Source organism: Capricornis sumatraensis, chromosome 4, assembly GCF_032405125.1.
Source record: "Capricornis sumatraensis isolate serow.1 chromosome 4, serow.2, whole genome shotgun sequence".
NCBI classification, from domain to species: Eukaryota; Metazoa; Chordata; class Mammalia; order Artiodactyla; family Bovidae; genus Capricornis; species Capricornis sumatraensis.
In genome coordinates, this window is record NC_091072.1 from 155,245,094 (window position 1) to 155,272,521 (window position 27,428).

General features: G+C 39.2%; 1 protein-coding gene across 1 annotated transcript in view; it reads right to left on the reverse strand.

Annotated features, from left to right (window-relative positions):
• ENTHD1 (ENTH domain containing 1) overlaps positions 1 to 27,428 on the reverse strand; it is an 82,026-nt gene extending 54,598 nt beyond the window's left edge. Inside the window, exons 1-2 of the mRNA XM_068971546.1 lie at positions 27,080 to 27,428; positions 11,190 to 11,432 (exon numbers count right to left, since the gene is read on the reverse strand). Coding sequence (XP_068827647.1) covers positions 11,190 to 11,432; positions 27,080 to 27,428 — 592 coding nt within the window. The remainder of the gene's footprint in view (positions 1 to 11,189; positions 11,433 to 27,079) is intronic.

A 27,428-nucleotide genomic window follows, 5' to 3' on the forward strand; every position in this document is an offset into this window, starting at 1 on the left:
TTTCATGCAGTTCATAAAAAATGTCCTTCCAATAAAATTTTATTCTTTATGTTTAATAAGTATTTATAAAAATATATAATACACTTATGTGGTTGAGATCGATTGTGTACTAAAAATAATTACAATGATAAGTCAATCTAAAGGGAATATTTTTCCACTTAAAGCCTCTGGTTGCAGACAATTTAGAAAAATAATTGCAATTTATATACATATTTCACGTAGAGAAGACTTTCAGGCATAAGCATACTTTCTGTTAGGAAAAATTCTGTGAGATGTGAAACAGAAATATGACTTCGAGGAGAAAAGAGAATGATATAAAATTTCTAACAATTAAAGAAGACCATGCATTTTTTTAAATGAACGATTATAGATATCAATCAGAATAGTATCTATATTCCTTTAGATGCTCTTGAAAAACTCATGAAACACTTCTGATTGTTTTCTTTTCTTGTCTGTAAAGTCAATATTTTTAATTATATTCTTTGCATTTACTATACTTAAGACAAAATTTCACATGTCAATTAAAAATGTTTAAGGGGGTATATAATTTTTCAAGATCATTTTAAGAGTTATACAAGAAAAATAGCCTGATTTTTGCCTTTAAAATGTTTATAGACTGACTAGTGAGGTAAGTCTAAAATACAGACTTATAGGAAACAATTAGAGGAAAACAATTACAGGCCAAATTTTCTTAAAGTAACTTTCATTGGAAAAGACCCTGATGCTGGGAAAGACTGAGGGCAAGAGCAGAAGGGAACAACAGAGGACGAGATGGCTGGATGGCATCACTGACTCAGGGGACGTTACTTTGAGCAAACTCAGGGAGATAGTGAAGGATGGGGAAGTCTGGCGTGCTGCAGTTCATGAGGTCACAAAGAGTCAGACATGACTTAGGGACTGAACAACAACAACAATGAATAGATATTCTAAGGAAAAAAATAACCAGTGTGCTCCAGAGTAATCAGAAAGACCCTCACACTGGAAGGAAAATTTGAACAAGGCTTTGAAGGACAGCTAGGATTCTGATAACTACAGAGGAGAAATGACTCCAAGCAGAAGGAACTGCACAGGCAAAAGGAGCAAGAATGGTATAAGCCAAAGATGCTGAAGAACACAAATTCTGCATTTATAGCTCTGACGTTTCATTTTCTAACTTTATCCAAAAATCAATAATTAAAATGAGCTTATTTTGGACTTAGAGATTCTACAACTAATCCTGGCAAACAGCAGTAATTTGAGGTTTAGATCATCTATGTACTTTCAAGCGATTTAATGAAGATCTATATTATCTGTCTTTGAGCATTCAGCAATTTATTATCCTCGAAATGATATGGATTTAAGTTTCAGACATCCTAGAAGTTGTTGTAGTTCAGTTGCTCAGTCGTGACCAACTCTTTGCAATGCCACGGACTGCAGCATGCCAGGCTTCCCTGTCTCCCAGAGTTTGCTCAAACTCATGTTCATTGAGTCAGTGATGTCATCCAACCATCTCATCCTATGTCACCCCTTTTCCTCCTGCCCTCAATCTATCCCAGCATCAGGGTCTTTTCCAATGAGTTGGTTCTTTGTATCAGGTGGCCAAAGTATTGGAGCTTTAGCTTCAACATCAGGCCTTCCAGTGAATATTCAGGGTTGATTTCCTTTGATCACCTAGCAAGCAGTTCAAGAGTCTTCTCTATCACTGCAATTTGAAAGCATCAATTCTTTGGTGGCACTCAGCCTTCTTTATGGTCCAGCTCTCACATCTGTACATGACTACTTTAAAAACCATAGCTTTGACTATACAGACTTTGTCGGCAAAGGGATGTCTCTGCTTTTTAATATGCTATCTAGGTTTGTCATAAATTTTCTTCCAAGGAGCAAATGTCTTTTAATTTTGTGGCTGCAGTCACCGTCCACAGTGATTTTGGAGCCCAAGAAAATAAAACCTGTCACTGTTTCCACTTTTTCCCCATCTATTTCCCATGAAGTGATGAGATCATATGCTATGATCTTCGTTTTTTGAACGTTGAGTTTTAAGCCAGCTTTTTCACTCTCCTCCTTCACTTTCATCAAGAGGCTCTTTAGTTCCTCTTCAGTTTCTGTCATTAGAGTGATATCATTTGCATATCTGAGGTTGTTGGTATTTTCTCCTGGCAATTTTGATTTCAGCTTGCACGTCTTCCAGCCCAGTATTTCACATGATGTACTCTGCATATAAGTTAAATAAGCAGTATGACAAAATACAGCCTTGACGTACTCCTTGCATGTATATTAAATAATCTTATGGGGCAAGAAGGCAGGCAGAGTATAGTGAGTCTACAGAAATCCATTTAGAATTTTTTTTCTTTTTTTTTTTGTATCAGCACACAACATTGCCAGTGAAGTGCGTTTAATTAAATTAGGTGACTACACAACATTGCTTTCTGGGTTTTCACAATCAAGTAGAGGGGGAGAACACACAACATGCATTTAGCTCCTTAGTGGAAATGAAGTACCTTGTATATCACAAGCTATTTATCAATTGAGACTGTGAAGTCACAGCCAAGGAGGACTAGTATGTGAATGAGAAACCTCAAAGGAAAAAGTGAAGATGTTGCAGGAAGTGATGCTATTGAGTCATTCAAAGATGAGCGCTTAGATACCGAGTCTGTAGTTACTAGGCAGAAACAATCTAGGGAGAAGCTACAGATCTCATTGAGCCTGTATCACTCAGATAATACCACAAAGCAGAACTGGCGAAGCTTGTGATACTTCTCAGATAAGATATCAAACTGATGTTTAAACTATCAGACAGTAACAACGCCACTGTGCATTTTGGAGTTGAAACGCTCTGTGAGTGCACAAATTGTTCTATGTATTATTTCGCATCTAACAGACATTTCGGCTATGTATTAATACTGTCCTTTTAGGTGTAATTGAAGTAAACTAAGTCACTTACCTAGCAAACATTAAAAAATATGTATTTAATTATTATCAGCACTTTGGGCTGTGGTGGGTTCTCGTTGCTGCTCGCGGGCTTGCTCTAGCTGTGGTGAGCGAGGGCTACTCTGCGACACAGCGCTCTGGCTTCTCATTGCTGGGGCTTCTCTTGTTGCCGAGCACAGGCTGTAGGCGTGAAGGCTTTAGCAGCTGCAGTGCGGAGACTCAGTTGGTTGTGGCTCATGGGCTCTAGAGCACTGTCTCAGTACTTGTAGCACATGGGCTAAGTTACTCCTTGGCATGTGGGAACTTCCTGGACCAGGGATTGAACCTTTGTCCTTTGCATTGCAAGGCAGATTCTTAACCACTGGACCACCAGGGAAGCCCCCAAAATTAACTTTTAAAAATGAACAAATGCATCAATCATAGAAAATGAAGAACTGATAAGGTTTCAAAGCCTCATGGTGATTAAGAGTATCACAAGTTTGGAACCTTAACAATTTTAATATCATGGAGCAGACTGATAGAAAAGATGGAAGAATAGTACAAAGAATTCTCATTCAGAGCCACCAATTGTTAACATTTTGCTTTATAATTCTTTCCTCATTTATGTACATATCATTGTCCTATATCCTAAGTCTCGAAGCAAAGTCACTACTGTAGGTTGGGTTCCCCAGGAAATAAGACTTTGAGACTCACATTTGTATGAGGGAGACTCATTAGGAAGCACTCTCAGAAACCACATCTACAGTAGGGAGGGAGGCAGGCCTGGGCCAAGGGAGAAACTGAACTGCAATGCATTTGCAACAGAGGTCTTAGCCAATCCTCCTGGGAGCTCTGGGGCTGGAATAGCTCTTCACAGTTGTCCTGCCTTGAAGCAAGGTAGCTGGCCCATATCCACAAGTCATTGAAAGCAGGTTCTTTCAGGGATGGGGCAGAACTTTAGGCAGAGAGGCTTTCTTCAGTTGTTGGGAGTTTGAAGAGAATTCAGCCAAGACCCCTTGGGTGCCAGCTCCCCCAGCAGCTGATGGAACAAGCACCTTGATTTTGAAGCAGGAATCTGGGAAACACCCCAGCATCCACTACAGACACCACCTCTGTGATTTCACTTTACTACTATATTTACTCAGGACAAATGCTTCAGAGGGACAGTTTCTAGAAGCCACCTACACTGCTTATCACTACATCTTCAAACTTCCCATGTGGCGCAGCGGTAAAGCATCTATCTGCCAATGCAGGAGACGCAGGTTCAATCCCCGGACAGGGAAGATCCACTGGAGTATGAAATGGCAACCCACTCCAGTATTCTTGCTTGGGAAATATCATGGACAGAGGAGCCTTGCGGGCTACAGTCCAGGGGAGTCACAAAGAGTTGGACACGACTGAGTGGCTGAGTGCACACATCTTCAAGCCAGAAAGTGAAAGTGAAGTCGCTCAGTCATGTCCGACTCCCTGGAGAAGGAAATGGCAACCCACTCCAGTATTCTTGCCTGGAGAATCCCATGGACAGAAGAGCCTGGTGGGCTACAGTCCATGGGGTCGCAAAGAGTTGGACATGACTGAGCGACTTCACTTTTCCCTATTTCAATGTGGAAAAGATATTCTATATTTTCTTCTAAACATTCTGAAGTTTTGCTTTTTCACTTTTAAGTCCTTAATTCCTCCAGGATACATTCTTGTGTGGGCTTCCCTGGTGGCTCAGATGGTAAAGAATCTGCCCGAAATGTGAGAGACCTGGGTGTGATCCCTGGGTTCAGGAAGATCCCCTGAAGAAGGGAATGGAAACCCACTCCAGTATTCTTGCCTGGAGAATCCCATGGACAAAGGAGCCTGGTGGGCCACGGTCCATGAGGTTGCATAGAGTCAGACAGGACTGAGTGACTAACATACACACACACACACACACACACACACACATACACACACACATTCTTGTGCACAATATGAGACGCAGACCTAATTTCACTTTTTCCAACATGGATAGATGAATGTCCTGGTGTTGTTAAGCAGTTCCTCCTCCCCCCACCAATGTGAAACACCACCTCTGGCATACACTAAGATGACGCAGCTGTACACGTTTGTTTCCAGGCCTCTATCGTTTGCTCCACTGGCCATGCACCTATCCCTGCATCACCACCACACTGCCACGATCAGAGCTCTTTGTTCGTGTGATCTAGAAAGGCGAGCCCTCCACCTTATTCTTCTTCAGGAACATTTTGGATATGCCTGACCTTTTGCTCCTTTCAGATGAGTTTTGGAATTAGCCAATCAAACTCCATGTTTAAAATCCTTTTGGAACTTTGATTTTAAATGTAGTCAATCAGTGATTCTCAACTTGGGGCAACTTTTGTCCCCAAGAGACATCTGACCACATCTGCAGACATTTCGGGTTCTCGCAAAAGGAAGGGGTGTGAGATAATAGCATCTAGTGGGTATAGGCCAGAGATAAGGCTCAACAACCTACATGCACAGGGTGGTCCCCACATCAAAGCGTTATCTGGCTTAAAATGTCAATAGTACCAGGCTTTAGAAACCCTCCACTAAATTTGTGCAATTTGGAGAAAACTGATGCTTACCATTTTTTAGACTTTCAATAAAATATATATATATATATATTTCATTATTAATTAATTTAAATTTTTAGAAGATCCTTGGAGACTTCCCATACCTTTGGTGAGTCCAGAAATGTCTCAGTATATCATTTCAAAAGTCTTTAATTATTGTTCAATAAATGAGTTTCTTGGAGCTCCTCATAAGTATTATTACCAGAGTAGACCTGAAATATTGTCAGTGAAACTTAGCATTAGCATAATTCCATTTTTATAAAAACAATTTCTCTCTAGTTATTCATCTTCATACGTATTTGTATGGATGGATGGATAGCAAGATGCCTAGAATTTACATTCATCTGATATTAATTATGGCTATTTCTGAGTGATTGGATTGGAAGTGATTAATTCTTTACAATGGGTCTATTTTTCTTTTTTTTTCTTTTACAAGAATAAGGTGGTTTTTCTGAAACAAAAGAAGAAAAATAATAGGACTAGAAGCAAATATTCTAAGATGTTAATAGTGGTTGGTTTAGGGTGGTAGAGGTATAAGCTACTGTTTCTTTTTTGTATATTTATTTTTAAATTTAAAAAAACCACTGCTTAAATGTTCATCAGTGTAAATGTCTTAGTAGCAACCGCACTTGAACCATACACTCTGCCATTGAGACTGTATGTGATAAAGCCACCAAGTATGGCTCTACAACTCTCCATAAATACAAAGTTCACTGCGGAAAAATGCTGGTGGTTTTTCTGTTTGCTTTTGATTCATGCACTGTTTATCTATCTTTGTGGCGGGTCTCCACTGCTTTGCACGGGCTCCTCTAGTTGCAGCGAGTTGGGGCCACTCTCCAGTTGTGGTGCGTGGGCTTCTCACTGCAGTGATTTCTCTTGCTGTGGAGCATGGGCTCTAGGCACACAGGCTTCAGTAATTGTGGTGTACAAGCTCAGGACTTGTGGTTCGCAGGCTCGAGAGCACAGGCTCAGTGGTTGTGGCACACAGGCTTAGTTGCAACACGTAGAATCTTCCCAAACCAGGGATCGAAAGTGCCCCTTGCACTGGCAGGTGGATTCCTATCCATTGTGACAGCAGGGAATTCCAACATGGGTGTTTTTGCTTATTAAAGTATGACAACTGCTTTGAATTCTAACTTTTGGTTCAACAGGAATCATATGCAGTTTTTAGGGAAATATTTCCATGATGTGAAATGTTATTACATTTAACACAGGCCAGAGTAATCCTCTGATACAGGTAAAGTTCCATTGCAAAGAATAGTACCACTAAAGAGCTCTTTATAGAAGACTGGATGATCCACAGAGGTAATGCTTTGCTGGTCTGGTTGTAAGCAATGTCTCCAGTGATAGTTTTTATAATTATTACCTCTAAGGAAAGGCCCTAACTCTGATGCTTACAGCTCAGAAAAGCTGAGTTATCACTGTGCTTTATATAGCTTTCTGTCTTGCCATCAAGCAGCACTTATCCTTCAGCTCATTTCTTCCTTCAAACAACAAAATCATCTAAACAAAAAACACCCAAGCTATCCACCAGAATTAAAACATGAGGAAAACATCCAGGAATAGGAAAAACGGAGTAGAAGCAGCGATGTGTGTATAACACCTTCTCTAAAGTATCTTTTTTCCCTTGCTAATTCATCACAAAGAAGTGAGGCACAGCTGTTTTAGCTCAGGATCCTAAAGCCAGGGTATCAGATTTCCAGCAATGCATCCAATTTTACATTTCATTATAACTAAATAATTCAGAAGCATCTTCAAATTCCTTCTGATGGAAATTTACCCTTATGAAACTATAACTTGCCTTCATTTTCTCTGACTCAAATGTTAAGAGTCATTTTCGATTTCTGTCTTTCTTCTCCAATGTATCATCTATGTATTCATTCCCTCTCTATAGTCTGTCTTTAAACATTACCTTTTCCTCATTTCAATAACCTTTGAGTGGGTCCTAGATTGAAACAACTGTCTCCTAGAAAGCTTCCCTCCAATTTGTAGTTCCTTCATTTCTACACAAAGCAGTAAGAATTATCTTCCACCAACAGCTGTTTTCAGTAATAAGAAAGCTAAGTTCTGTGACTAAGCTGAACATCCCTTCTGTTCTCCAAGGCCTACAATGGATCCTAGTTGCTAGTTGTATCAAACTGAAATTTCCAAATACTGCTCATAAACTGTATTTATAAACTGTGTGGAGTACTCTCAACTATCTGCCCACATTTTTCTGCATATTAAAATTTATATTTTCTATTCCATTCAATCTGACAACCATGTATTACCGTGGCTAATTCATTTCTTGTATTCTTCTCCACTATGGTAGGGACTATTTGTCGTTCCTATATTTATTCTCTCCTTCTTCCTTAACAATAGATTTCCTTTCATTTGGGTACAAGGCTGTTATATGAAGACTACATTTCTCAGCCTTTCTTGAAGCTAGGAGCGTCCATGTAACTAAGTGCTAAACAATAAGAGTACATAAGCCAAAACGTTACAGGCAATTTCCATAAATGTCCTTAAAGGGAAGGGGCATTCATAGTTTCAACCCTTCCTCCTTCCTACTGGCTAGAAGGCAGATGTAATGGCTGGAGGCAAGCAGCCATCTTGGACCATAAAGTGGAAGTTACATGGTGAGTTTGGTGGAACAACAAGACAGAAAGAGTCCTGACATCATGAACAGCCATACTGGTCCTAGAATACCTAGATCTGGATTATTTTTAGAAGAGAGAAGTTCTTACTATGTTTACACCACTACCAGTTTTGTGGCCCTAGTACTGTCACTCATGGCTGCCCCTAATTTTAACTGATCCACACATCTCCAAGTTATCATTTGCTGTTTTTCCTGTCCCATTAATAATGCCTCCTAATAAACTTTCTTATCTTCCCCAGGCCCAGGCAAATTACCAGTTTTTTTTCTTCTTTTAAAATACAGTTTCAGATTCAAATGCCTACATGGATATGGTTAGTATTGCTAAGCTTACTTAATCCAATTTCTCTTTTTTGAACACAAACTCACACTTGTATATATCCCCTTTGTATGCATATGATACACAGTGATGATAAATGAAATTTTAAAATTTTTATGTAACAGATTTTTTAACAAACTTACTACAGCTTTTATATGTAAAAATTCATTATTTACTTTAAATTTTCACTACAAATGCACTTCAGTGATGTTGTCATCCACCAAAACTCTTTTTGAACATCTTTTTTTGAAGCAGACTGAAAGTTCATCACTGGATATAACCTCTGTGAGAGCAGAAATACACCCAATTTGTTTACCAGGCCTAGCCAACAGTGTCTGACACATAGTACGCAGATACTCAATACATGTTTGTAGTATGAAAAAAATCAATTGTAGCAAAACTACTTCATTTGCAGGTAGATTGATTTTTTAAAATAGTCAAAAGGTATTCAGAGCTCAGTCTAGTTGAATAATAAGCTATTATAAAGCTGGGAAATATCATTTTGGGTTTAAAAAAAGCAGTGATTGTAAGGCAATAAGCTAGATTTTCTTATATGAATCACAAAAAAGGCTCAGAGTTGAGCTACTTCTGCAGCAGTTTAGGGATTCATCTCCTGAGTTGACGGTGAAGGGTGCCAAGCTTTCTCTCATCTCAGAGCATTTGCACCACTGTTTCCTCTGCCCAAAGATCCCAGATATACCTGGACAGTTCCCTCACCTCATTCAAGTCTCTGTTTAAATCTCTGCCTCCTCCAAAAGAACCTCCCTCCCTGCTGCTGCTGCTAAGTCACTTCAGTCGTGTCCGACTCTGTGCGACCCCATAGACAGAAGCCCACCAGGCTCCCCCGTCCCTGGGATTCTCCAGGCAAGAACACTGGAGTGGGATGCCGTTTCCTTCTCCAATGTATGAAAGTGAAAAGTGAAAGGGAAGTCGTCGCTCAGTCGTGTCCAACTCTTAGCGACACCATGGACTACAGCCTACCAGGCTCTTCTATCCATGGGATTTTCCAGGCAAGAGTACTGGAGTGGGGTGCCATTGCCTTCTCCAACCTCCCTCACTACCTGACCTAAAATAAAGCCATTCCTGTCCCTCTCTGCCCTGTCACTGCTTCCCTTTGCTTTATAGGACTTGACACTATCTGACACAGTATTTTACATCTGTTTTACTTATGTGTGTTTAATATTTATCTCTGTCACTAGAATATTTGCTACATGATGAGAGGGGCTTTGTTTTATTCACTGCTATCGCTCCAAAGTTCTGCTAGATATCCAAATTTCAAATTATAAATTTAATAAATACATTTATAATGAAAGAAAGGAAGAGGAAAGCAAATGGAAGAAGGAAGAACAAAAATGGTAACAGAGAAGTTGCAAAAGGGATGCAGAAACTCCAGGTGAGTCATAATTGGTTATTTTACTGTTACTTCGTTTTAGGTATCAGTTTGAATTTAAGGCTTCTATGAGAAAATTTCAGAATGTGTCTCTTTCAAGATTTATTTCAAAGGACCAGGTCCCCAAAGAAAGAGGTTCCACTACTTTTTAGAAGTATTTGGTTGGTATTTATTAATACTATTATAATTATACTCCCCACCTCTTTTACTATCTTTCAACTGCCCTGTCCACACCAGTACAAATGGAGTGAACATTTGAGAACTCTTGACTTGTCAGAATAGTATTATACTTTAATGATTTTTAGCAGGATTGTTTTGTACTGGCATTAATATTAACATTTTAAATTTTCAATATTTAACTGACACCTGGAATGTCTCTCTTTCAATATCTTGCTTAATATGGTTACATGATAAAGCTGGGAGGCAGGCGTTTGAAAATGTTTTCAACTATGTGCTCCTATATGTATGTAACATATATATGTAACATATGTAACATACATATATATACATAACATAACATATGTATATGTTACCCCTACTATGCCCCTCACTAGGGCACAAAGTGAAGCTGCTTTCAAGGGCCAGTTACCTAAGTCACATTTCACTAATGTTTTTGCTTCTTCAAACTGTCCATTCTTTACACACAATTTATTAACAGCGTTTCTACTGGAGAAATTAGAGCAAAATGACATTCCTTTGTTGTTGTTTAATCGCTAAGTTGTGTCCGAGTCTTTTTGACCATGTGAACTATAGCCCGCCAGGCTCATCTGTCCATGGGATTTCCCTTTGTGTTTCAGCAAATTCAGTAGAAAAGATAACTGCCTTTTCTTTCTGATCTCTATTAAAACATTATAAATAAGTGCCTTCTTTTCTAAGAAGAACTAGTTTTCAGCGGTCCAGATTTAAAGTTTTAGGTAAAGGAAAGGGTTATATAACACAGGGAACTTTCCTAGAAGAGTTTTAGAGCATTCTCAGAATTTGGAGGCACATTTTTTCATGTCAATGTCTTGATTTGGAGGATCAGAGAATGCAAATGTGTGCACACAAAGACCCCTAGTCTCCGAACACAGTTCTCCTTCATCTCCAGTTATGATTAACATCTTAAAACTTAATCAGGATGCCCAATAGGATAGTACTAGTTTAATACCTTTAAAGCTCAAAAACGTTTTATTTGCATCCCAGATAACTGCATTCAGACATAGTCATAAAATGGTCTACTGAACAGTATCCTTCATCACTGTCTACAGTATGATGTCTCATGTAGTAACAGTACTACTGATATAGTATTAATACTTCAGTACTAAAAGCCAATGTTTTCTACTTTTTAACTGTTCTTAAATGATATCTATTGTACTTTAGGCCAATGCCCATTATACGCACTTCTATTATGTAGCCGTGCAACCTTAAGCAGCTTATTCTTCTTCTCTGAAACAGGAATTTCTGGTGTAGGGGCAGAAGCACACGCTGTTGGTGAGTTACCTGTACCAGGTAATCTTTTAGGAAATGTCATAGAGTAGGAGGTACGCCGTCTAGTCCGACACGCTACTTCCCTCTCTCTATGCAGCAACTGTTCGTCCATCAGCAACGTTATAACTTGTTTTGACTTTTCCCGGATATAATAACCTGAAAAATACATTAATTGGCTTAGAAAATTTTAATTAAGACTACCATAAAATTTTATTCTAAGAAAAAATAAGCAAAGTGTAAAAACCTTTAGCAAATGTAGAGGGAAATCCAAATTTCATTAAATTGTCAATGCCTATACTCCTATTCTTACACTTTAAGAAGCGAGCATATGATGAAATCACATCATACATTGGCATTACATTTTTCATCTTTAATATGCTATTGGATTTTTCTTTTGAAAGCACTACATTATTTATTTCATTTTTCAAATTGGCATTGAGCACTACCTAATACTGTACTATATAGGTGTCTGTTTACTTGTTTACTGGTTTCTCACCTAGAATACAAGCTCCATGAGGGCAGAGACTCTTTAGTGTCTAGAAGAATGATTGGTACACAGTAAGTGAAAGTGAAAGTCCCTTAGTCATGTCCAACTCTTTGTGACCCTGTGAACTATACATTATATAGAATGCTCCAGGCCAGAATACTGGAGTGGGTAGCTGTTCCGTTCTCCAGGGGATCTTCCCAACTCAGGGATTGAACCAAGGTCTCCCACATTACAGGCGGATTCTTTACCAGCTGAGCCACAAGGGAAGCCAAAGAATACTGCAATGGGTAGCCTAACCCTTCCTCCCACAGATCTTCCCGACCCAGAAATCGAACTGGGGTCTCTGCATTGCAGGCAGATTTGTTACCAACTGAGCTATCAGGGAAGCCCATAGTAAATACTTAATGAATATTTACTGAGTGAATGAATCAATAAAGGAGAAAATTACCAAAAAGTCTCCATTTTCTTCTTGATGCAATGCAAATGGAGCCAGACAGATGAAAAATACAGGTTGCAATTTACAACTTAGCTGCCTGAGAAAGTTATTTGGCCTGAAATAATTTCTTAAAACTTTCCTAATTGGAAAAGGTTAGAACTACAAATTATGGGGCAGATGTGGAACATTCTACTCGGAGTCTGCATGGATGGGTGGCTTTGATGACAGCTGCAATAGTTCAAAGGGAGAAGCAGCTACCTTGAGCAGAATGTCAAACACAAGGATGAAGGGCTTCTCCCCACAGCCTCAGGCCTCCCTCCTGAGGAGCAGTCTGCAGCATCAGGACAGTGAGACCACAACACTTCACAGAAAACTGGGAAGAAATCATCCCCAAGTGAGCTTCCCATTCAAGGATTCCCACAGCCCTAGCCACCTCCTATCATCCCCAAGATACTGGAGAGTAGGAACCTGGATGTTTTAAAGGATCAGAGTTGAAAGTCAAAAGATTCAAGAACCCAATAAACCCGCTTCAATGACGAGGTAAATAATAACAATAGTAATAAGATGGCATCTACTTGCTTCTTACCAATACATTTCCGAAAAGGATGAATACATAGTACTAAAATATGATGGGCTTCCCTGGGGGCTCAGCAGTAAAGAATCTGTGTGCCAATGCAGGAAACATGGGTTCAATCCCTGGGTTGGGAAGATCCCTTGGAGAAGGAAATGGCCACCCACTCCAGTATTCCTGCCTGGGAAATCCCATGGACAGAGGAGCCTGGAGGGCTACAGTCCATGGGGTCGCAAAAGAGTAAGACACAATTTAGCACCTAAACAACAACAACAAACTAAGACAGAATAGTACTGAAACTAGCTGGGCAGCAACTGCTTTGTGTTTGAAAAAGGGAGAACCGTGAAGGGGACTGAAGAGGGGGAGAGAGAAGGAGAGGGAGACAGAGAGACAGAGAGAGGAGAGGGGAGGAGAGAAAACAGATTCTCTGAAATAGGAAATTAAACTATGCAACAGATCAACACCCAGATACTACATAAGACACAACAAGATGGAAAGCTTGTTAGTCGAGGTGAAGGCGAAAACAAAAAAAAGCTATATACCATTTCATTGGGAATCTTTTGGTCATTAGTGACAGAACCTCAATTTGAACTGCTTGTGGGAAAATCAGGGGTTGCAACTGGGCTACAGATACAAAGGAAGCGGAAACTAGAAAACTGCCAGCACCTCACCCAACCACCTCTGCCCCACTCTGCGATGCCTCTTCTCTTCTCACAGGTCCGCTTCTTCAAGGCCACAGACACTCCATACTCACACCTCAGACTGTGTCACCTGAGAAGTCTCTGTCATTTATCCAAATTTGAAAATTCCAGGAGAATGACACTGAGTGGCCCAGCTTGAAGGTCACCTGCCTGTCGCTATGGCAGAGAGTAGGATGCTACCATTGGCAACCCCCATTAGAAAGGCACAGTGGATTCAAGTGCGTGAAATAATGCCATTTGCAGCAACGCTGATGGACCTAGAGACTGTCGTACTGAGCAAAGTCAGTCAGTCAGAGAAGGAGAGACACCATACGGCATCCCTTATATATGGAATCTAAAGAAAATGATACAAATGAACTTATGAAACAGACACAGACTTAAGAGAAGAAAATTATGGTTGCTGGACTGTGGTAGGGGAGAGGATGGGGGAAGGGATAGTTAGGGAGTTTGGGATGGACATGTACACACTGTGACATTTAAAATGCAGAACCAACAAGGACCTAATGTATAGCACATGGAACTCTGCTCAATGGTATGTGGTGACGTGGATGAGAGGAGGGTTTGCGAGAGAACAGATACATGTATATGTATGGCTGAGTCCTTTTACTGTTCATCTGAAACTATCAAAACGTTGTTTGTTAATTGGCTTTACCCCAATATAAAATAAATTAAAAAAAAAAATTCTTAAATTTTGTACCCATATGAAATGAGGGACGTTCACTGAACTTATGGTGGTAATCATTTAACGATATAAGTATGCTGTATATCTTAAACAGTGCTACTGGCAGGCGGGTTCTTAACCACTAGTACTACCTCAGAAGTCCCATATGTCAAATACATCTCAATAAAACTAGAAAATAAAATAAAATAAAAAAAAGACACAGTGGAGTGACAGGAGGATCAACAGGATAGAAAAATGAATGAGGAAAAAGCCAGTATGAACAATCCTCCTCCCAAACTCAAAGGATGAGAACATGCAAATCTCTAGATCAACTATGCAACAGGTAATTCTCAAGAACGTTAACTTACGCAGTCCTTTAACCGTTTCCTGTACACTTTAAGTTTCAGGAAATATTCTAAGCAGTGGGGGCACCGGTGAGGAAAAGACAGACAAGGTCCCTTACGAGATAATTTCAGATAAAAATTCATGTTTCACAGGAAATGAAGAAGAGAGATGTGCTAACATCAATTCAGGGTGCGGTCAAGGAAAGTCTTTCTGAGGAAGTTACATATCAGCTGAGGCTTAAACAGCAAGAAAAAGCCAGCTGCGCAGACCTGCACGGGAAGAGCTCCTGGCAGAGGGAACGGCCCAGATTTCACTTCTTCAGGAAAGCCTCCCTCTGAGAGATAACAACTCCTTTCCGCCTCACCCTACACGTATCTCAGGGCCTCACTGGCCACATTAGACCCACCTTCACACACTCACTGGAGAAGGAAATGGCACCCCACTCCAGTACTCTTGCCTGGAAAATTCCATGGACGGAGAAGCCTGGTAGGCTCCAGTCCATGGGGTCGCAGAGTCGGACACAACTGAGCGACTTCACTCACTTTCACACACTCACAGCACCAACACCTGTCTTTCAGAGGCTTCCACGGTTTGTAACTGTCTGTGTGATAAATGTCTTTTTCCTCCATTAGAGTACAATATCCTTGAAGGCCAAAACTATCTTTGTTCTCTTAAGAGAAACTTAAGAAACATTTGTATGTTTCACAAGCTGGAATCAAGATTGCTGGGAGAAATATCAGAAACCTCAGATATGCAGATGACACCACCCAAATGGCAGAAATCGAAGAGGAACTGAAGAGCCTCTTGATGAGGTGAAAGAGGAGAGTGAAAAAGCTGGCTTGAACCTCAACATTCAAAAAACTAAGATTGTGGTATCCAGTCCCATCACTTCATGGGAAATGTTGTTCAGTTGCTCAGTCATGCCTAACTCTTTACAACCTCGTGGACTGCAACATGCCAGGCTTCCCCCAGGCTTTACCCACTGAGGCACAGCGAAGCCCAATCTACATGGTGAAAGAAATCAAATAGTCCTTGCCTTTAGGAAAAAGGGAGGCTTGACTGGAAAGGGTAATAAAGGAACTTTATGGGATAATGGAAACGTTCTTTGAGTGGGTGATGGATATGTTTATCAACATTTGCCAAACTGTGCACTTAAGATCCATGTGTTTTAAAGTACGTAAATTACATCTCAATAAAGCACTGTTAGCATTAAACATATACGTTAAAAATAATTTATAGTAAAGAAATGGAAAATATTATTATTAAAGGAGTCAGTTATCACTTTTACAGTTTTTATATTCCTAAAAGAAAGTCAATTGCTATAAATTTGCTGAAAGTATAAATATATAAAGGTATTAATCATCCATTCACCAAATACCTATTGGGTGATCCTACACCCAGGCATCGTACTAAGTACTAGGAACACTATTATCGCCCTTAAGAAATTCAAGTTTGGGGAACTTCCCTGGTGGCTCAGTGGTTAAGGACCCGTCTTCCAATGCAGGGTATGCGGGTTCGATCCCTGGTCAGGGAACTATGATCCCACGTGCCGCAGGGCAACTGAGCCCATACGCCACAACTACTGGAGCCCATGTGCTGCAACGAAGATCTCAAGAGCCACAATTAAGACCCAACACACCAAAAATAAGGAAATAAATATTTTTTTAAAAAAAGAAAAGAAATTCAAGTTTTGTGAGGGATACAGACATGGATATCAGTGTACTCTGACAGACGTATACAGACACTGTGGACATAAAGGAGAGGATTGTACACTCTTCCTGAGGATGTCAAGGAGATTCAGGACTCTTGAATTAACTATGGAAACAAGGCATCTTTTCTGATGAGTTTGAGCCTTACCTGTAATGGGCCCTAAATCAAAGATAAAAGAAAACTGGCCAGTCATGCTAGCTGTATCAAGTTACTTGCCCAAATCAGTTACACTTGAGTGAAGCATTTTTGTTTTAATTGGAGGATAACTGCTTTACAATATTGTGTTGGCCTCTGCCATACATCAGCATGAATCAGCCACAGGAGTCATATGTCCCCCCCCCGTTGAATCTCCCTCCCACCTCCCACTCCATCCCACCCCTCTAGGTTGTCACAGAACACCAGATCTGAGCTTCCTGTGAGTGAAGGACTTTTTAAGCCATGAGAGCTGCAAGTAAAGAGTACAAGGGGTACATTTCTTATACCATCTTTGAATGGTATAAGATAAATACCATAAATGGTACAAGATAAATAACTCTGAGACATGCAAAAAGGGATAAACTGCTCAGCTCCTGCTCCAGATTAGTGAACAGAGCTAGTTCAGTTCTTAGGTCCTTCCTATCTGCTATGTGTAACTAGTTAAATGCTTGGTCAAGTCTGGAGACAGACACATGTTGACACGACGGAGTAGAAGTGTGACGAGCATCAGGAGGATGGGGATAATATCATTCATTCATTCACCAATCTCTGCAGTACTTAAGAACATGGATTCTGAAACCAAAACACCTAGACTGTAATCCTGGCTCTGTCACTAACTAGCCATGTGAACTATTAGGTTGGTGCAAGAGTAACTGCAGTTTTGCATCGTTGAAATATACTGTTTGATATTGGAATATATTCTTAAATAAATGTGGTTATGTTTACAGTATTTTAATGTGTATTTCTTGCTTTTTGATTTTTTGCTAATGACTTATTACTTGCTCTGAATTTTATACGTATTTTAGACTATGAAAATGATGTTAGACAAAAAGCAATTTTGAGCAATTTTCTTATTCAAGTTCAAAATGGGTCGTAAAGCAGAAGAGACAACTTGCAACATGAGCTCCGCATCTGAACCAGGAACTGCTAATGATCACACAGTACAGCAGTGATCTGAAAAGTTTTGCAAAGTAGACGAGAGCCTTAAAGATGGAGTGTGGTAGCTGGCCATCAGAAGTTGACAACAACGAACTGAGAGCAATCATCAAAGCTGATCCTCTTACAACTACATGAGAAGCTGCCAAAGAACTCAGCATTGACCATTCTACAGTCATTCGGCATTTGAAGCAAATTGGAAAGGTGAAAAAAACTCCTTAAATGAGTGTCTCATGAGCTGATCAAAAATGAAAAAAACTCATTTTGAAGCATCTTCTCTTATTCTATGCAACAACAGCTAACCATTTCCCAATCAGATTGTGGCATTCAATGAAAAGTGGATTTTATCCAACAATCAGCGACGACCAGCTCAGTGACTGGACCGAGAAGAAGCTCTAAAGCACTTTCCAAAGCCAAATTTGCACCAACAAAGGTCATGGTCACTGTTTGGTGGTGTGCTGCCAGCCTGATCTACTACAGCTTTCTGAATCCCAGTGAAACCATGACCTCTGAGAAGTATGCTCATGAATCGATGAGATACACTGAAAACTCCAGCGCCTGCAGCCAGCACTGGTCAGTAGAACGGGTCCACTTCTCCACGACAACACCCGATCACACATCACACAAACAATGCTTCAAAAGTTGAATGAATTGGGCTAAAAAGTTTTGCCTCATCTGCCATATTCACCTGACCTCTCGCCAACTGACTTTCTTCAAGCATCTCAAAACTTTTTGCAGGGAAAATGCTTCCACAACCAGCAAGAGGCAGAAAACGCTTTCCAAGAGTTCGTCGAATCCTGAGGTACCGGTTTTAAAAGTCATGTATTTATTTTAAATGTTTTGAGATAAACAATTTGATTCATTGCTTTAAATTTACTTCACCTGAAAAGCTGTCTGGAGGTTGAATAAAACCATATTGAGAACATTATTTGAAAATGTTAACGTACTATTTCCAAATAAGTTTCTCTCATTTCCCACCTTTTCTGACTTGTTTTCTCAACTTTTGTCCCCAGTAGTATCACTATTATTAATTATTGAGCATGTTCTTTGTGATAAGCACCATTGTAACATTGGAGATGAAGCCTGGACAAAGCAGACACAGAATGTTCCTGTCCTTATGAAACTTACTTTCTAGTATGAGAAGATATATCATAAATAATAAGATAAAACATACCAACATCTGATAAGAAATATCATGAAGAAAAAGAAAATAAAAGGTGCAAAACATATCAGTGCAAAGAGTGGGCAGGGCTGCTTTTTTGTAAATAGGGTAGATCTAGAAGTCTGCGTGGGCTTCCCTAGTAGCTCAGCTGGTAAAGAATCCACCTGCAACACAGGAGACCTGGGTTCGATCCCTGGGTTAGGAAGATCCCCTGGAGGAGGGCATGGCAACCCACATCAGTATTCTTGCCTGGAGAATCCCCATGGACAGAGGTGCCTGGCAGGCTGCAGTCCATGGGGGTCACAAAGAGTTAGACCTGACTGAGTGACTCAGCACAGCACAGCACAGAAGCCTGCACTAATAAGATGACTTTTTGAGCAGAGATCTGAAGGATGCAGAAAGCACTGCAGGCATCTGAGGACTCCAGGCAAAGGGAACAGCAAATATAAAGACCATGGAGGAAAAAGAAGACTTTTTTCTATAATACCTTCTACTTTTATCTCTTCTCTGGTCTCTTCTTGATAACCTGTATCTAGGGTATGATCCAGCTGTAGATTACTGGGGTCACTACAATTTCTCCATGATTACTTTCTCCCTACAGATTTCACTCTGCTTTTTTTCTTCTCTGACTGAACAAAATCATTCTTATCAAGCAGTTTTTTAAGGATCACAGTCCTTTCTTCAAGTCTCTTGCTATTTTTTTGACTTCCATTCAATAAAAATTTACTAATTATTTAACATACGGTATATACCCTCAGAATTTAGATAAGGACAGATATACATAGTAGATAAGATACACTATAAAAAATACCACTCTGATATTATGCATAAACTGCTGTAGCAATTATTTCTGCCTAGTGAAGAAACGAAGAGAGTTGGGGGGGCGGGGTACAAAGGAAGATGCTTCTGAGCTAGGATCTGAAGACTAAATAGGAGTTCAAAGAGCAGATATCAAGGAAAGAATATTACAGGGAAGAAGAAACATCTTAAGTACAAGTAGAGGCGTATAAGCAGATAATGTATCAGGATTGCTTGGTGATACAACGCACTAGATGAAAACTACAGAAATGAGTAGAAAGGTAGACTGGGAACACATTAACGGTCCTGACACTATCATGAGAACCAGTTGTTTTGAACTATTTCAACAGCACATCTCATCAATAACAAAGTTTTACACATGTATCCACCCCCTAAATATATACATACATTTATTTATGTATGAATTATCTCAAGAGCTACTATTCTAATATGTTACACTCACTAGAGAACAAACACAAAAAGAGAAGTGTATAAGACATAAGTAATATTTTCCCCAATGCAATAGTTTTTCATTAGTATTTATTAAATTAGTAGTGTGTACCAGTTATCAATCAATAACTAATATGCCTTCCATAATCAACAAATGAATGTGCAGTTGACCCTTGAACAACATGGGTTTGAACTGAGTGCATTCAGTTAAACGCAGATTTTTTTTTTCAAGAAATATGTACTATGATACTACACAATCCATTGCTGGGTGAACCTGAGAATGTGAAACTGAAAATAGGTTATAAAGTTACGTGCAGATTTTCCACTGTTCATTGGAGGGGGACAGTGTCAGCACTGTAACCCCCAAGTTGTTCAAGGGTCAACTGTAGTATGCTTCTGCTGACAACTCATTTCTAACTTGCCTTTTTTTTTTTTCTTTCTTGATGCTAACAAAGTGAGTATTTATAAAGTCCAACATAGCGCAGTTGTATTTCTTTAATCCTAAACTCAAACGTTAGGTAATCTGAAAGACAGTGTATTCAAACATAACCGTACATATGATACTTTGTACATATAAAAGGTATAAATGAATAAATATATTTTTCTGTATATTGATAATTATATGCTTATCTACTTTATTTCTCAAAATAGCTCATAAACTCTTTAAAGCAAAGGCTGATCCTCTCTTTCCATTTAAAAAGATATTATCATAGTGGTAAATACAGTAATAACATAGCCGTTTTGTAAAGTACAAAAATGATTATACCCCATTCACCATTATGCAGAAAATTATGCCTTTTTAAAACCTAACTCTTGGGGAAAAACAAATATCATACACTCCAGGTGGCGCTAGTGGTAAAGAACCCGCCTGCTGATGTAGGAGACATAAGAGACTCGAGTTCAACCCCTGGGTCAGGAAGATCCCCTGGAGAAGGGAATGGCAATCCACTCCAGTATTCTTGCCTGGATAATCCAATGGACAGAAAAACCTTTCTATAGGGTCACAAAGAGTTGGACACGACTGAAGCAACTTAGCCCACACGCAACGCATATATATGGAACCTGGAAAGACGGTACTGATGAAATTATTTGCAGGGCAGCAGGGCTTCCCTGGTGGCTCAGCTGGTAAAGAATCCACCTGCAATCAGGGAGACCTGGGTTCAATCCCTGGGTTGGGACGATCCCCTGGAGAAGAGAATGGCTACTCACTCCAGTATTCTGGCCTGGAGAATTCCATGGACTATTCCATGGGGTCACAAAGAGTTGGACATGACTGAGGGACTTTCACTGCAGACACAGACATAGAAAACAGACTTATGACATGGGGGTAGGAAAGAAGGAAGGAGGAGGGTGTGATGTATGCAGAGAGTAGCAGCTATGGCTTTTCAGTAGTCATGTATGGATGTGAGAGCTGGACTAATAAGAAAGCTGAGCACCAAAGAATTGATGATTTTGAACTGTGGTGTTGGAGAAGACTCTTGAGAGTCCCCTGGACTCCAAGGAGATCAAACCAGTCAGCCCTAAAGGAAATCAACCCTGAATATTCATTGGAAGGACTGATGCTGAAGCTTCAATACTTTGGCCACCTGATGTGAAGAACTGACTCACAGGAAAAGAGAAAGATTGAAAGCAGGAGGAGAAGGAGATGTCAGAGGATGAGATGGTTGGATGGCATCACCGACTCAACAGACATGAGTTTGAGCGAGATCCAGGAGTTGGTGATGGACAGGGAGGCCTGGTGTGCTGCAGTCCATGAGGTCACAAAGAGTAGGACACCACTGAGCGACTGAACTGTACTGAACTGAACTAAACATGGAAACTTTTATTACCATATGTAAAGTAGAGAGCCAATGGGAATTTGCTGTATGACTCAGGGAACTCAAACCAGGGCTCTAACAACCTAGAAGGGTGAGATGGGGAGAGAGATGGGTGGGAGGTTCAAGAGGGATATGAACCTATGGCTGATTCATGTTGATGTTTGGCAGAAACTAACACAATTCTGTAAAACAATTATCCTTCAATTAAAAAATAAATTTAAAATTAAAAAAAAAAGAGTTAATGTCTGTAGTTTTGAATCATCTCCTTAAAGAAAAAAATAAATCTAACTCTTGGGCTTGCAAAATTTTAATAATAAATTTAACCCTAATAGAAGCTGATGCCTTTGTAATTTCCAGATTAAGTAGTATAGCATGCTCAAAACCCAAGAAGCTATTCTCCAGTTTTATCATCAAGCCTCAACCAGACCTAAAATAAGCGCTTAAAAAAAGAGGACATACACCATGACCAAGTGGGATTTCTGCTAAAAATGCAAGGGAAACAGGAAAAACACATAACATCAACTGATGCAGAAAAAGCATCTGACAAAAGTCAACACCCTATCCTGAGAAAGTCGCTCAACAGACTAGGAACAGGAGAGAACTCCAGCAACCTCACAGAGAGCATCTATGAAAACCCTTCCCTAATATCTTACTCGGGGCTTCCCCACTAGCTCAGTGGGAAAGAATGTGCCTACAGTGCAGGAGATTCAGTTTCGATCCCTGGGTGGGGAAGACCCCCTGGAGGAGGAAATGACAACCCCCTCCAGTATTCTGCCTGGAAAATCCCATGGACAGAGGAGCCTGGTGGGCTACAGTCCATGCGATCGAAAAAGAGTCAGACAGGACTGAGCACATGATGGATAGAACATCATACTTAATGGTGAAAGACTGAATGCTCTTAAGATCAGAAACAAGACAAGAATGTCTGTTCTCGCCATTTCTATTCATCATTGTACAGGAGGTTTCAGACAGAGCAACTAAGAGAGAAAAAGAAATAAGAGGCATCCAGAGTGGAAAGGAAGAAGTAAAATTATCTCTATTTGCAGATGACATAATCTTGTATGTAGGAAATTCAAAGAAATCTATATTAAAAAAAAGACCAAAATACCCCAAAAGTATTATAGCTAATAGTTATTACAGAAAATATTATAGCAGAGTAATAAAATGCAAGATTAATATAAAAAATCAGATGACCAGCTGAATTTCTACACATTAGCAATGAAAAACCTGAAAATGAAATTAAGAAAACAATGTTTGTGGGTTTTGTTTTTTTTTTGGTCTGTGTAAGATCTTAGTTCCCATGCTTTCTGCAGTAGAAGTGCGGAGTCTTAACCACTGGACCTCCACGGAAGAACCCATCATTTCATTTATAGTAGCACCAAAAAAAAAATTAGAAATAAATTTTAACAAAAGAAAACTTGTACAAACTACTGCATACTACAAACTTTGCATACCACAAAACATGTTTGAAAGAAATGAAAGAAGACCTAAATAAAAGGAATGATTTCTTATGTTTATGAATCTGAGGAAATAATATTATTTATATGGCAATATTCCTGAAATTGATGTTCAGACTCAACGTAATATCAAACAAAATTCTAGCTGGCTTTTTTGAAGAAACTGACAAGCTGATGCTAAATTTGATATGGAAATGCAAGGAACCCAGAATAGCCATAACAATACCAGAAAAGAACAAAGTTGGAGTTGGAAGTAAAGCCATATTCCTTTATTTCAAAACTTATTACAGAGCTACACAGGCATAAGAATAGATGAACAGATCAATGGAACAGAATTAAGAGTACAGAAATAAGCCCAAATATCTATGCTTGATTGATTTCTGTAAGCATGTCAATATAATTCAGTGAGGAAAGAATACTCTTTTCAGCAAACAGTAGTGAGACAACTGGGTATAACGGAATGAGTCTGGATCTCTACCTCCCACCATATATAAAAATTAATTCAAAGTGGACCCAAGATAAATATAACAGCTAAAACTACAAAACTCTTATAAGAAAACATAGGTGTAAATCTTTGTGACTTTAGACTAGGCAATGAGTTGTTACTTATGACACAAAGTACAAGCAACCAAAGGAAAAACAGATAAAATGGACTTTTTCAAAATTTACTCAAGAAAGGAAAAAAACAATCTATATAGAATGGGAGAAGATACCTGCAAATCACCTATCTAGATAAAGGTCTTATATCCAAAATATATAAAGAACTCTTTAAAAACTCAGAAAAAAAAACTTTTTTAATGGGCAAGGAATTTGGATAGACATTTCTCTAAAGAAGACATATAAATGGCCCAACGAAGACGTGAGAAGATGCTGAACATCATTAGTCTTCAGGAAACTGTATATTAAAACCACGGTAAGATAGTAATACTGCGTCACATCCAGCAGATTGGCTATAATAAAAAAGATGAAACAATAACAGGATTACCAAGGATGTTAACAGCAATCCTCCTGTTAATACACTGCTGGTGGGAATGTAAAATGGTGCCGCTGCTAAGAAAAACAGTCTAGTGGTTCCTCAGAAAGCTAAATATTGACTTACCACATGACCCGGCAATTCTACTCCTAAGTATACTTTCTAAAAGGAAGAAACTGAAAGCAGGACTCTGGTAACCTGTACACTAGAGTTCACTGTAGCATTATTCACAGTAGCCAAAAGGTGAAAACAACCAAGAACCCATTAACAGATGACCAGATGAACAAAAGGTGGTTAAGTACTTACAAATTAATGTGACTCAGTATAAAAAGAATGAAGTTCTGCTACATCCTCTCACATGGCTGAACTTGGCGGACATGATAAGTGACATAAGCTAGACACACAAAAACAACTACTCCATGATTCCACTTTACGAGGCACCCAAAATAAGCAAAATTAGAGAGAGAAGAAGTAGATTAGAGGTTAGCATGGGGATTGCTGCTGAATGGTTACAGAGCTCCTGTTTGAGGTGATGAAAAAGTTTGGAAACAGTGGTGATGGTTGTGCCACAGTGTGAATGTAACAAATGTCACTGAATCACACACTTAAAATGGCAAATTTTATGTTACATTTATCTCAATTTAAAAAATTAATTATATACCAAAAGTCATAGGATTGTGACCTCTAAATGGGTGAACTGTATGGTGTATGAATTTTGTCTCAAGGAAGCTGTTTTTTAAAGTAAAAAAAAAAAAATCAGCTCTCAAGCTATAAAAGATATAGAAGAATCTTAAAAGTGTATTGCTAAGAGAAAAAAAAGTTCTGAAAAAGCTACATATGGAATGATTCCAACTATATGACAACCTGGAAAAAAACAAAAGTACAGAAACAATAGAAAGAACAGTGACTGCCAAGGGCTCAAGGCAGGGGAGAAAGGATGGACAGGTGGAACACAGGGCACTTTCAAGGCAGGGAAACTATTCTGCACAATGCTGGAGTGCCAGACACATGGCACCATGCAAAACCCACAGAACTGCAGAACACTCTGGGTAAACTGAGGACTGTTAGTTAATACTAATGTATCAGTACTGGTGTGAGTGTAACAAATGTGCAACACTAGTGCAAGATGTTAGCAGGAGAGGCCACGTGTGGGTGGGGAAGGGCGTGGGAGCTCTACTTTTTGCATCATTTTTCTGTAGCCCTAAAACTGCTCTAAAAAAGACTCTATTTTTAAAAGGTATACTTAACAGAGACTGCACTGAATTTTATCCTCTTCTCATGATTCATAAGGCTATTACTTCAACAAATTTTAATTTGACTTTAGACGGGAGGAAGTGCTGATTCTTTACCACCGCAGAACAATATCAGGCACTGCTGAATCATCCCAGCGCAATAGCCTATGCAGCCTTTCCCTGCTTCTCTCCCACCCCCGACAATATTACTTCATGACCTAATTTTCTGTATTCACAAAACTACTCCCATCATAGTTTCTGAAGAGTCCATAGTCTTTGGAAACAGTTTATCACACTGATGACTAAATTCCAGTCTAATTCTAATTACAGTGACATTATTATATTAAGTTGTCATGCCTCTTAGTTTATTCACTTTGTTCTTTTTTTTTTTTTCACATGGCCATGTTAGTTTTATTTGGTCTAATTATACACTGTGTTTTAAAATATACAAGTTTATATAAAACAAAATAAAAATCATCTCTAGGGACTTCCCTGGCACTCCAGTGCTTAAGACTCCGAGCTTTCATTACAGGAGGTGCAGCTTTGATCCCTAGCATGGGAACTAAGATCCCACAGGCCGTGCAGAGCACCCAAAACAAACAAAAAAACACAACAGCAAAATTAAAAAAAAAAATCATCTCTAGTCCTACCAGGACCACTTGTTAAACTCTTAAATAATAAACCTCATATACATAAACATAATTTTTTAAACAAAATTGGGACCACTGCATATTCTTTCTTCCATTTATTATCTCTCTCAACAAATAAATGTTGATGGTGCCTCTTCTGCTGAGAACCAGCAATGGGCAAGGTAGACAAAGTCCCTGCCCTCATGGAGCTGACATCCTCTGGGGAGAACTAGGCAAACATATTTACACTCCTCACAACCATCCTATGAGACAGACATTGTTATTATCCCAATGCACAGATAGCTAAACTGAGGCCTCAGGTAACCTAATAAATTACCTTAGTATATATAGTTAGGCAGCAGCAGAGTCAGGATTCAACCCCAGGTTGAAAGAAAACCCTATTTGATAACAGACTCTGAGCTTTTAACTCATGAAAGAAATCTTAATATGATATCCTGTATCTTTATAAAATGGTACCAGGGGTAATAGTTTGGATTAGCTCCCTAAAATAACACATTTACTCCAAGGACATAGTTCTTTGACTTCAATCATCAAGCTTGCTCATGGAAAATTATTCACTGCTATTTTGTCATATGTAAATTAAGCAGGAACTCAAGTTCCACTTTTTATCTTTTTGGTGTACTTGTTTCGGGTTTTTTTTTTTTTTTCACTTTATTTTTTAAATCAATTTATTTAGACTAAAACAAAAATAGTTCACACATTTTCTTCCCTCCCTCCACCTCTGACAACTGCTAATCTGTTCTCTGTACCTATAAACTTTTCTTGTTTTTAACTCCACATGTAAGAGAAATTATACAATATTTGTCTTTCTCTGTCTGACTTATTTCACTTTGCATAATGCCCTTGAGGTCCGAAAGAATGAAATCTTGCCTTGTGCAACAACATGAATGGACCTTGAGGGCATTATGCTAAGTGAAGTAAGTCAGGCTGAGAAAGATGAATACTACATGATCTCTCTTTTATCTTCATTGTCTACGAGGTGTCCTTTTATCAGGCACCTAACTGTGTTAGTTTCACACATCATTTTGAAAAATATATATACATTGTTTTCAAAGGCACTCAAGAGTCAACACAAAGGATTAAACAGGAAACCCAAACTGTCCCAGAGGAAAAGCAGCTCCTACATTTAAGAACTACTTTTCCCCATCCTCTGCTTTAAAGTAACCCCCTCCCACACTCTTACTCTTTACTAGCACACTGTATAAACTTCTTCATCTGGTACCTTGATCTTTTCCAGCTTCATCTATGTGTCGAAAATCTTTTAACGTTTGAAGGTTACAGTACCCCTCTCTGCAATGCTGAATAACTTTCTCTGATCCATTCTTGATGAGATAATCCATTAGGGTAAGGGATTTATACACATGGCGCCAGTTCTTCCCATGGTCGTTGAGTCTCTGCCATAGCATGTTCATAATTTGAGAGAGAGAAATTCTGTTGAAAGTCAGGTCGCTGATATCTAACATTAGAGAACTGGAAGGACCCCAAGGGTCATTAGAAGTTGCTTCCCTGACTTTTATTTCAGCATCTGAGTAATTTTTCACAAGGTTTTTCACTTGCCTCCTGAATGCCAT